Source organism: Pseudopipra pipra, chromosome 2, assembly GCF_036250125.1.
Source record: "Pseudopipra pipra isolate bDixPip1 chromosome 2, bDixPip1.hap1, whole genome shotgun sequence".
NCBI lineage: Eukaryota > Metazoa > Chordata > Aves > Passeriformes > Pipridae > Pseudopipra > Pseudopipra pipra.
The window spans coordinates 8,154,465-8,166,735 of record NC_087550.1 but is presented as its reverse complement, the minus strand read 5'-3'; the positions used below and the strand labels follow the sequence as shown (position 1 = coordinate 8,166,735).

Below are 12,271 nucleotides of genomic sequence, written 5' to 3'. Positions count from 1 at the left end.
AAATACCGTGTTTAGAGTGTTTAGTGTGGGGGCACGGAATCAGAAAAGAATCGATTTTTGAGTGTTTAACGTGGGGCGGGCGCCGCTTTCACCCCGGGGCTCCGTCAGGGAACGGAGCCGAATCCAGCCGAACACTCCCGGATGGAAACGAAGAGAGCCGAGATCAGCCGAACACTCCCGGATCGAACCGAACGGAACCGAGTGTAGCCGAACACTCCCGGATCGAGCCGAAAGGAGCGAGTCCAACCGAACACTCCCGAATCGAGCCGAACGGAGCCGAGTCCAGCCGAACTGACCCGACCTGAGCCGAACTCAGCCGAGCGCAACCGAATCCAGCCGAGCCGAGCCCAGCCGCCCGCGACAGCACTAGAGCAGCCGTGAGGGGCCGAAGCGCGGTGGCGACGCGGCGGTCGCGAGCAGAGGCAGTGGCAGTGTCCGGGGGCAGTGACAGCGGCAGTGCGGTGTCAGTACACGCTCCACGCCGCCATTTCCCCCCCCCCCCCGCCCTTCCCCCGGAAGGCGGGGCCAGCGCTGACATGGCGCCGGCGCGCGCGCGCCGAGTCACGTGCCCCCGGCGGCTCTCGCGCGGGCCGCGAGCGGGGCCCGTGCGCTCCCGGCGTGCCCCGCGCTCCCCCTGCTCCCCCCCGGCCCGTCGCGCGGTCGGGCCGGGCCGCGCGCGCTGCCCGCGAGCCCCGCCATGGCCGCCGCCATCATGGCCGCGCCCTGAGGGCACCCGCCGGCACCGCCGCCCGCAGCGACAGCACCGCCCGCAGCGCCGCCCGCCTGCCCGCCCGCCAGCGCCGACATGGAGGCCGTCAACGCCTTCAACCAGGAGGTGGGAGCGCGGGGCGGGGGACACACACACACACGGCACACACGGCGGCCGCCATCGCGCACCGCCCCCCCCCTTCGGCCCCGCGCTTCCGGCAGGGCCCTGCCCGGCTCCGCCGCCTGTGAGGGGCCCGGCTCGGCCCGGCGGGGAGCGGCGCTCCGGGGGAAAATGGAGGCGAGCGCGGCCGGGCCCCGCGGCCCTGCAGGGGCCGCCCCGCGCGGGCCCGGCCCGGGGGGGAAGCGGCGTTGGAGGGATCTGTGCGGGGATCTCTGTGTCCCCTCGCTGCCCCCGCGCCTTCACTGCCACCGCCTCGCTGTCCCCCCGCTCCCGGGCTCCTCCTCGCACCGCCGGCAGCGGGAACCCTGTTCCGATCCCTGTTCCGGGATCGCTGCCGGGAGTCGTTCCCGGCCGTGCGTGTGGTTGAGGAGCTGGGGGGAAGCCGCGTTTCGGGGCTGGTGTTCCCTCGTAGTGCCTTGGCCGGTGTGACACTGGAGCGGGAGGGGGGATCCCTGGGAGCCTAGGATGTGACTGAGGGATCGACGCCAGCACTGGGCTCAGGGGAGGCTGGAAATCATTTACTCTTCTTTCGTGCCACGGTCCCTGCCTTCTGATTTTTTTTTTTCTTTTTTTTTTTTTTTTTTTTTTTTTGGTTCCTTGTTCAGCCGGTGGGAGTTGGAATCAAAGCAGAGCGTGGTGGTTTTTCGTGCAATAAACAGCAATGTAATTTAGCCCTTCCTCTATAAAGTTTTTTGACACGTGACTTAAAAACGATGGTTAGTTGTTGGTCGTACATCCCCCTCAGCTGGGTACTGAGGCTTTGCGGGTCCTCCCTAGACAGAAAAGCAGTTAAAGCTCAGCCAGAGGCTGTTCCCAAATATGCGTTGGAAGGTTGGGAGTCTGTGCATTCCTGCAGGACAGGAACGGGAGAAATGGCAGCTGCTCTTCCGTGATGGAGTCAGGGTGCAAAAAGTTCACTCTGCAGTTTCCTGGGATCCCGTGACTAATCCCTGCCTTGGAAACTGGTGTGTTTTGTTCCCTGCCTCTTCCTGTAGGAAAGGTGGGATGCTCTGGCTTGATGCAAACAGGAACGCCGAGTGAAATCCTGGTGTCTGAAAGAGAGCAAAGCATCAGATTTTTTGCTTGGATATCAGTTATGGGGGAGAAAAGTGTCCTTGCTGAAGTTCCTGTTGTGCAGTCACTGGTGTGTGTGACGGGTTCCTGGGACTGCACGTGTGTGGAGCAGCCTGGGAATGAGCTCAGGGTCTGTGTGGTTCCTGCCCTGTCCTCTCCCAGGAGGGGTGTTTGTGGTGTTGGCAGAGCACATGAAGTCCAGTTCTCAGATGGGTCTCTTTGCTTGCTGCCTGGAGCAGCACAAACCGAAATGGTCTGTGGGGGGTAAGATTTAGGGAGAGATACTGTTCTCTTTCACTGAGAAAGCCCAGAAATCTCCGTTTTACAGAGGTCTGAGTGTTGTTCCAACAGTGGTGGGAACAGCCCAGGCTGGGGAGGCTGTGAGGGCTGGTTTTGTCTGTACAGCTCGGTGTTGTGAGGCCTTCAGAGGTGCCAGTCCCAATCACTGAAGGGTTAATTATTTTATTGGGAGTGGAGTGGCTCCAGCAGTGAAGATGGGGGCAGCTACAAAGTACCCCGTAGGCGAAGAATTCCTGGACTTGCTGGCTCTACAGTACCAGGGAATTGTGGGTTTATCATGGAACTCCCAAGTGCAGCAGCCCCGGGATTGGAGCTGCACTTCCCGTTCGTGCTGGAGGTGATTCTCTCCTGGCTCTGCTTCCATGTCAGCTCTGCCTGAAGGAGGAGATGCCACTTACTGCAGGTGATCCCACCATTTGGGATTTTTTTGGGGTGGGTTTGGTGTTTGCAGCAGTTCTTTGAATGGTGGGAGGCCCAAGTTCAAAGCAGGGCTGTAAATTAGGCATGCTCGAAGCTGCTGGGTTGGTGTCTCCTCTTGGATAAAAGAGCTTGGGGAGGGAGAGGAGTGAGTTTGGCTCTGGCAGTGGGTGGGAACTCGCTGGGGTTGTGTAATTTGATCCTGTTTGATTGTGGTGCCGTTCCCTCAGTCCCGGTCTTTGAGCCTCTCTTTTGAATGCAAGTTTGCCAATAAATGTCCTCTTCAAAATCCTCCTGTTTCTACAGGAGCAAGCCCAGGTTTTGTGTTTGCTGCTCCATCTTTATCCAGCTGTAGTTTGAGCAGATTCCTCCAGCTGAACAGGAGGGATTGGACAGGGCTGTGGTGCGTTTCCTCTGAGGAATTCAGTTCCAACTGGATCCTGCACTGTTAGGTGCATATATTATGTTACATTAGTGACACAGTATAAATAAATCACCAAAGGTAACTGGATAATGGACAGAACTTTGTTATGCTTTTAGGAAAACAAGCAAACATTTTTCTAAAAACAAAACAAAAAAACCCCAAACAGAAAAAATCCCACCCCCAAAACAGAAGCAAACAAAACCCCTCACCAAAACAGCTGCCACGGTTTATAAATCCTTGGCATGTTTCAGTTTAGGGGATGTGTGTTTCCTTTTCTTTAATCTGAAAAACTTGAGGCATAGTTAAAAAAGTTAGAAAAAGAGATTTTTTTTTTTTTTTGCACAGTCTTGCTGCTGGAAATAGGAAAAAAGCGCCAACTTTCTTGTTTTGTAATCTTTTATTTGTGTTGAGTAATGCATCCTATTCCTTTAATGGTGTGTCTCAGGTTGACAGTAGTTAATCTGTACCACTGAAACATTTGATATCCCACCTAAAGGTGCCCAGAGACAATGAGGTGGCAGATCTTGTGGGCTGTTTGTTCCAAGCTGGAGCTGCAGGTTCCTTCTTTGCTGTTGGCCCTTATTCAGGGCACTGGGCAGTTGGGGTTTTGATCCAGCCTGGCTGGTTTATGCCAATGGCAAGGCTTTATTTTGCCTGTTCTATTACAGTCTTCCCCTCCCTCCCCAGGTGCTATAAATAGAGGTTGGCAGGATATCCTTCCCAGTGGTTCTCCAGCAGTTGCTGGAGCTCAGGATCCCCGGTGAGAGTCTGGATGTGCAGGGAAAAGCAGCAAGGACACAACTACCAGCATCTGGCTGGAGTCTCTTGCCTCTGCACTGAACTTGTTTCCAGGAATATTGGAAGCTGTGACATTCCAGTAGGGATTCCTGGTAAGAGAAGTGAGACAAGCAGTATTTCCAGGAGATGTGTTGGACATGAGAGCCCTGCCCTGGCCCCGAGAGCTGCATTTCCAAACCATTTCTGCAGGAAACAAAACTCTCTTCTGTGTGTACTTCCATGATGTCATTTTCAGATGAGGATCCCTTGTGAAGATGTTTCTCCCCAGTGTTTCAGGATTTGTGGAAGGCCTTTCTAGGCCACAGAAGTGGCTGAGTTGATGAAGTGCTGTTTGGCTTCATTGCCTGGGGGTCATATCTGGTCAAATCTAAATGTCACTTTATTTTCCCAAGAATACAGCCTGACAGCTGTGGGTGTTATGGTGATCTCTTACCTCCAGCAGCACCTGATGCTAGTGGTCGAGCATTTAAAACTTGCTGATCATCTGAGATAGGGAATGATCTGTTGCTAAGCTCTTTCTCCTTTCCTTAGCTGGAGGAAGAACCTGAGTAGGACAGGAAGCAGCAAGTTCTTTAGGGGAAGGAAAATGTACAGGGCCAGCAGAATTCCTTTGGATTTTCTAAAACATCTGCCCTTTTAAAGTTTTGTTAACAAAATAGTGTGGTGTCTGTGCTTGTTGGTCGTGTCTTCCATCATCCTTTTGCTTCTGTAGGCACACAAACAAGTAACTACAATTATATACCCATAAGTGTCCGGTGATTTGCCGTGTCTCGTGTTTTCTAAATGCATAAATAAAACACATTCCAAAAGCTGGTGAATGAATGCACTGACTGTGGCTGAAGCTTGCTTTGGGAAGTGTTTTTGGACACCTAAGGCTCGACTGAATCATTGAGGGCGTGTTAGACTGCTCTGGAAATTGGAGAAGGGGAGGTTGAATGAGGTGTCCTGACAGTGACCTGAGTGCTTGATACCCACTAATCACTAAACACTGTGTTTGTTTTAGTAGGTGCTTCTCTCCGTGCTGCTGCTGTGCTGGGGGGTTGATTTAATGAGTGTATAAAACAGACCCGTAGCTCTTTATTTGCAAATAAAGAGACCTTTTTATGGCAGAGGCACTTCAGCAAGAGAGCAAAGCCAGGGAAGCCAGTTCAAGCCCTAAAAGGTGTTTTTACCTTCCTACTGGGTTATCTCATGCTTAAAACAGATAAATAGACTTAAGATGGTACATCAAGCTCGGTAAATTTTAAAATAGTGGTTCTCAGGTTCCTATGTAAAATAGACCAGCAAAGGGCATTAACTGTAGAATGGCAGGAGTTAATAATCTGCTGCTCAAAAGGCTGAGAACTAAAGGCCATCATCATCCTTGTCCTGTTTCCCACCCCTCCTGGCACCTTCTGAGCTGGAGCAGGGGCACAGTTGTAGTTGAAAGGTGTCTTGGTTCACTTCTTCCATGTGTTTTCTGTGGTGCTTCTGTACTTCACATAAAGTTTTAATTTCGGGGCTCACTATGTTAGTTAGTCTCCCTTTTGCTGTCCTGCCATGGTTTAATGAGTAGCTCCCCTTTGTTATTAAATAGCATTTATCAGCCTGAAAACGAGCAGGTGAATTTTCTGCCTTTTAAGCTCTTTGCTTTACAGATACTTTAGAGTTTCCTTCCGTGCTGCTGTGAGAAGTACCCAGAAATACTCTTAAATCAATATTGTGTATGGTGGCTGGAGTTTAGTGGTCTCTTGAATACCTCCCCTTCTTTTGTGTCAACATCCTCCGATCCTGCAGTTATGGTCAGTGAAAGCAGAAGGTCAGAGCATTCCAGGGACAGGCTCTTGTTGTGAGGCAGGACATTGGAAATGCTCTCAAGCCACGGATTTTCATTGCCTGTGTTGCATCCATCACAATGATTTTTTAAATAGTGTAAACTTTTGTGTCCAGGTTGTTCCTTGGGCTGATCATGATGCCCTCTGAGGAACTGGATTTATTATTGTGAGAACAATCCTCTGAAAATAGGGGTGGTTTTTTTGGTGTATTGCTTTGGGCAATGTGTGTGGAGGAAGATCCCAGTCTAATTGAACATATGGGAATGTAAATTCATGGGTGGCTTACTGAGCAGCTCCCCCTTCTACCAGTGGAAAACCATGAGGGACTTGTAAGGGTGTTAAATTTTAGATTTACCTGTGTTTAAAACGTGGTGTAGGCACATTTAACCAATACTGAGAATTAAATAAAAATCAGCATTAAAGTAGTCATTTGATATTTGAAGATTTCAGGAAACTTGAAAAAAGTAGGAAAGTTTTGTTGTAAAATTCCAAGAGATGGTGATGGGGAGGGTGAAGAGAGGGCAAATAGATTTATTTTATATATATACACACACATGCACATGCATATATGTACTGTAGGTGTGTTTATATATGTATGTGTGCCTTTGTCCTCCCTGGCAGTTTTTCTCCTTGGACTTTTATTTTTTCCATGTTTCCCCCAATTGCAGTGTCAAACTTGGGATACTTTAAAGATACTTCTCTTTATATTTTTGCTGCCCCTTGTTTCTTGTTACCTTGGGCCCTGCTCTGAGCCCTCCCAGTTTCCTGGGGGGTCTCTCCTTGTGTTCCTGAAATACAAAGTGCTGCTTTCACACCAGCTCCTTTGTTCTTACTATATGGGACTGGATCCTGTTGCTGGAGGACCAGTTGCTTCTCCATGTGCAAAGGAAAGGATATGGAATGCCTGTCTTAATGTTGGCTGCTTTTTTCCTCCTCCGTCTGTTTTTGAGCCTTCTGGTGCTTCGTTGTGGGTGTTGGGCTTTCGATTTCTCTTCCCCTTTCATTACAGCTTAAAACAGATTTTCCTGAGTTTTAATAATATTACTGACTTAGTTCACTGAGAGTCTTTGCACTTATTTTAAAGCAATTAAGTCCCAATTTAAAACAAGATTTGTTTTTAAAACCAAGTCAGCTCACAGACCCTTCTCTCCATCTTTTATCTGACAGTTTTTATTTGTCCATGCTGTGATTTCTCATCAAGCTGAAATATGTTTAACAGTTAAAATGGCTTTAAAAGTCCAACATTCTGGCATTGGAACTGGCATTTTATGGAGATGAATAATGAGAATTCATGGTCTTGTGTTGGTGCTGGAAAAGGCATCTGGCTACCACTGTCTTGAACGACAGTTTTTCTTCTGTCACATCTCCTGGAATAGGAATTGAATTAAGAAAGTAAATACCTTGTTGCCAGCTCTCTGTGTTTTATAGGCATAAGGCCTCCCTTTGTCCTGCTGAAAGCCTTGTTAGCAAATTACTTGCCTTATTTGGCCAAATTTTTTTGTCTTCTTCATTGATTTTTTTTCCTCGACCGAGACAGTGAATAAATCTGTGGAACTTGGTCACTTCACCAGTATTTTGGAACTTAAATCAATTAAAATTAGAAGTAGAAGAAATTTTTAAATGACATCTTACTTTCCATTACAGTGACAAATGAAGACACTTGTATTCTCTTATTTTGCTTTGTGGTACATAATTGATGACACTTTTGACTAGTGTTCAAGGGCTCAATTTTTTCTTTATTGTAAAGGGCAAAATGAAATTATGTAACACAAAGCAATTTTTTTTCCTTATGATTTGTGAGGAATATTTCAAGGTAAAAACAACTGTGTGTGTAGAAGCCTTGCACATCTCAGTGTTGTTTTGCCATAAGAACACAGTGCAGTGCACGGGGTGGTTTTGGCAGCTGGTTATTTTGCAGCGAGAATTTCCAAGAGCAGCTTGTGGAGCTGATAGAATTCACTGCAGATCCAGAGAGGGATCCCAAGGGATCTGGAGAGCGGTGGAATCTGGGGTCTCTGGTGTGTGTACATGTGAGTGCCAGGCTGTTACTGACAACAAATCTCCCCAAATCCCGCAGTTCCCTGTTCTTTTAAAACATTCCACATGGATGGACTGTCATGTCACAGTGTTCAGGTGGTGCTGGGATCCTGGGGAAAGTGTATCCAGGTGTCTTCATGGATGATTCCCCAACTCTGTGTGCCAGTTTTAGTTTCCCTCATCTCTGAAATGTAAAGCTAATGCTTATTTTCAGTTATGATGTGTGTGTGTATATATATATATATATATATATATATATATATATACTCACACACATACATGTCTTCTATAAAGACCAGTAACTCCTGAAAACGTCCTTGAGGAATGAACTTTCCCCTGGGTGACCTATGAAGAATAAGGCAGCAGTTTGTAAAAGAGCAAAATAGGTTTGTAAAATAGCAAGTTCTCTCAGGGCCAGCCAGCAATGTGGCCAGCACAGAGTGTGGGATATCAAAAATCCCTCACCCACCTGAAATGTCTTTTTTTGGTGAATTCCTTAAGCTTCAGAACACATTTCTAATGTTTGTTTTCTCTGTTCAGCTCTTTTCACTGATGGAGATGAAACCTCCTATTTCCCGAGCAAAGATGATTCTCATCACAAAAGCTGCCATTAAAGCTATTAAGGTAAAGTACAACAGGCACGAACACCAAACTGTAAACAGCAGCAATGTTTTATTATTTCACTTCTGAAGTAAATATTCAGGATTTCCCAGTCTCAGGGATGGTTTATTCTGGTTGGCGTTAAGGCTGTTGTGTAGAAACAAGTGGGTGGTGAACATCATCTCTTGGTTTTGGACTGGGAGCATGATGCCAGATTGGTTTTTTGGTTTTTTTTTGGGTCATTGCTTTTTAATGCTACACCCGCTAGGGTGTTGTGATTCTTGTGAAATAAAATTTTAACTGTTGCAGGGTGCAACTGCACTTTATTAGCACGTGGAAACGCTGGTCCTGCGTAGAAAGTAACTCCAGAAAGCTTTCACTTACTCACTGACACCACACTGCTGGCAGAAAGGATGCCTTGAGTCTGGGTCTCCCCCGTGAAATCCTTTTCTCTGTGCTTTAATTAATGAATTTAGCTTGATAACATCCTGCCTTTTAGAATGTGACTGCCATATTCTGTACTTTTTCCGAAGTGGTAATAAGCACAAAGAGTAAAAAAACTTCCAGAATGATGTGCCAGTGTTCAAGTAGCTGATATGCTAATGTATGTTATTTATTTTCCAGCTCTACAAGCATGTTGTCCAGATTGTGGAGAAGTTTATCAAAAAGGTAAACAAAAATAATAAAAAAATCTATTGATAAAGTTATTGTCTGCATCCTTTATTAGATATTGCTAATAAATAACCAGAAAGGCTTATGTTACTCAAGGATTGAGGGGGGAAATCCTGGTTTGTTAGGATTTTATACATTTTGGTATCACTTTTGTATATATAACCTCATTTTAGTTTTCCATCATACATTAATGGGAGGGGAAGCAAATTGTGAAATTTTTCTCTACCCAGCAGCTGGGGAGGAAACTGGAGGTACTGAACTTAAAATTAATTGTCACTAAGTTTCAGAAATGGCAGTTTTCATGCTTGCCTGGGCATGTAGAGCAACAGGCTGGAATGCAGTGCTCCCTTTCTCCCCAAGAGCAGATTTCCTGGGAATATCCCTGCCTGATGGACAATTCTTGTTGTGTTTCAGTGCAAACCAGAGTACAAAGTCCCTGGGCTGTACGTGATTGACTCCATTGTTCGTCAGTCCCGGCACCAGTTTGGAACAGACAAAGATGTTTTTGGGCCAAGATTCTCTAAAAATATTACTGCCACATTCCAGTATTTGTATCTGTGTCCATCTGAAGACAAGGTATGACTGTCACTCCTCAAGTGTTGCTGTGCATTGGTCATGGTGTTTGCTCTCCTGGGACAGTGAACTGGGTGATTCTCTCTGTCCCTGGGAGGGACTGTTGCTGTAGGAAAGGGAAAAACAGACTGAGGAAGATGATCAAAGGTGATAGTTGAATGCAAGTTGGAGTTAAAAGATATATTTTGCCTACCCTCATCAGCTTTGCCTGTGCAGACAGTTCAGCACTGTGTGGTTACTGTGCCAAAAGCTTTTCCTCTTGAGGTTGCTTCAGGAAAACTTCCTCTGGAAGGCAGTGTCTCCCACAAAAAGGAGGTGTTGCTGTGGTTTTGTAGGCAGTGACGGTTCTGCTCACAAAAGTTTTCTAAGAAAATCATTGTGATGGTTTCATCAGTCTTTCCCAGTCCTGTACTTGAGGGTTTCATTGCTGTTCTCCATTGCCAACACTGGTTTAAGGCCTTGTTTTTCTTAGTTCTGCTGTACTTGTTGATAGAACAGAGGCTCAGAAAGTGTCCTGAATTTCTGATGGTCCTGGTTGTTACCAGCAGAAAATGACTTTTGTTCCCTGGCAGGAAAATCCAAGATAAGTATGTTTCAGAAGTTGCCAATTGGTTTCCAGAAAAACACCTCTTCGCTTTTTCTCTGTAAAATACTCCTTTTCTACCTGACTTCTTCCCCAACTTTCTAAATAAGCTTTTTGTAAAGCTTTGATGTTCATAGTTCTCTAATGTGGTACATTTAGACCTTCAGGCTTTGAATCTGATATCCTGGAGCTCCTGGGTTAATACCTTGGTGAAAAAGAGCAGTCCCTTCTCCTTTCTGTTTCTGTGCTTACCATTTTGTTTACATAAATGAATTAGGCTGTCCATCTCCTTCATGGGGCTACTTGATATAGGGAATAATATTATTTATAACATGCTTGCTTTGATGGATTTCCAGTTTCTAAACCAAAAAGCCTGATCTGCAGATACACGACAACCGTGGTTGATGTCTGAAGATAATGCTACTTTTTTTTTTTTAAACAGCCTTTCTGTAAGATTAATGTGACTGAAAACAGGACTATTAAATTTACTCATTCTTTGCCCTTCATTCTATTTTCAGGTCTTCTGGAGAGATAGCATTTTATTGCTTTGATATTCTGCTGTTTTCAAGTTTAACTGTTTTTTCAGACCAAAATCTTATTTAAAAATAGACTATTTCAGGTTTCTCTCTAACTGATGTTATTTTAGCAAACATTTTGTAAAATTCTTGAATCACTTAGCTAATGAAGGTAGAGGTGGATTTGCATGGGTGTGGATAACTGAGTCACTGTGAGACATTTGATTGTTGAAGCAAGAAGGGACAGAATCAATTCATTCCAAGTAAAAAGTATTTGAAGCTTATATGTCTGCAGGTGAGATGACTAAACCTACAAAAGGACAGCAATACAACATGTATTCTGACTTCTACCTGCCTGAATATTCCAACTGAAGCAACACAACTAGTGAGACATTGTTTTAGTGCTGGGCTAAAGAAGGAAAGGCTAATTTCCAGCTTGTTCCTGAAAGCTGCGTTGTTCTTCATGTCAAAAGAAAAAAAAGAAAAAAAAGAAATGAGCTTAAAATAACAGCTGACAATCAGAGATTCTAAATTAATCCTTCTGCAGTGATCTGTGAGGATGTTTCCCACTTGCTTTCCTGATCTTTTGAGCAATGATGGAGATGGTTTCTGGAGTCAACACAGAATTGGTTGGGTTAGGGATAAAATCAAGGAAGCAATCCTCAGCCTGGCTTTGAAGTGCTGTTCTGGTGTTTCCTGGTGTAATTGCCCCTCTCTTCCTTAGGGCTTTCCAGCTTGTCTTCCTTTTCTCTTTCTGGTCACATTGGTTGGTTGGTTCAACCCTTGGTGACCATCTGTGAAGAAATGGGGCTGAAGTGATGTCCTCGATTATTCATCAGACCTGGATTTCTGACTGGCCAGAACAGTTTTAGGAAAGTGTCACAAATTGCTTTTTATTAAAGCAGACAGTAAAATAAGTTGGCAGTTTTAATTTTAACCATGTAAAAGGTGTTGCTGCCCTGTGTCACGGCACAAGGTTTGTTAAATTGGTGTGCCTGGTTATGTTGTGTGCTGTTCAAACCTTTCTTCTCCACATACAGAAGATAAACTGGGACTTTGTGAATAAGGAGAGCTGGATTCAGCATTGGTGCTTACTTTTGTTTCAACAGAGTAAAATAGTCCGTGTCCTGAACCTTTGGCAGAAAAACGGAGTATTTAAAATTGAAATAATTCAGCCTCTTCTGGATATGGCAGCAGGAACTAGTGCCACTGCCCCAATGGCAGAGAATGCTACTAACAATGAAGGTAGGAATGAACATTTTAACTTCTGCCTTCAAAGGGCAAATGGCAATAGCTTGTTTGCTTTCACAGGAAAGCACCTGCTCTTAGTTCCAGCAGCAACATGTCCATAAACTTACCTTTGTTGTGAAAATTAAGTGAAACAGCTGAACTTATTTTGAATAAATGCTGATACTGTGCCTGGTGAGCACTTAATTGGAAAACACCTGAAATGTCTATCACAGATATTCATGTGCACATACATATGTGGACACTTACAGATGACTTCTGTGTCCCCTCTTAAACAAGTACTTTTTCTTTTGCTTTGAAATATTTGCCTGTTGTATCTCAGTTTTC

General features: G+C 45.5%; 1 protein-coding gene across 3 annotated transcripts in view; it reads left to right on the top strand.

Annotated features, from left to right (window-relative positions):
* The first annotated feature begins 673 nt into the window (after nucleotides 1-673).
* SCAF4 (SR-related CTD associated factor 4) overlaps nucleotides 674-12,271 on the top strand; it is a 29,900-nt gene continuing 18,302 nt past the window's right edge. For 2 of the 3 annotated variants that reach the window (XM_064643911.1, XM_064643909.1), the window contains exons 1-5: nucleotides 674-835; nucleotides 8,294-8,377; nucleotides 8,978-9,022; nucleotides 9,440-9,601; nucleotides 11,806-11,941. In XM_064643911.1, coding sequence (XP_064499981.1) covers nucleotides 806-835; nucleotides 8,294-8,377; nucleotides 8,978-9,022; nucleotides 9,440-9,601; nucleotides 11,806-11,941 — 457 coding nt within the window. In that variant the 5' untranslated portion in view covers nucleotides 674-805. Of the gene's footprint in view, nucleotides 836-8,121; nucleotides 8,140-8,293; nucleotides 8,378-8,977; nucleotides 9,023-9,439; nucleotides 9,602-11,805; nucleotides 11,942-12,271 lie in introns of those variants that run through there. The other variant, XM_064643910.1, reaches the window with a different exon arrangement.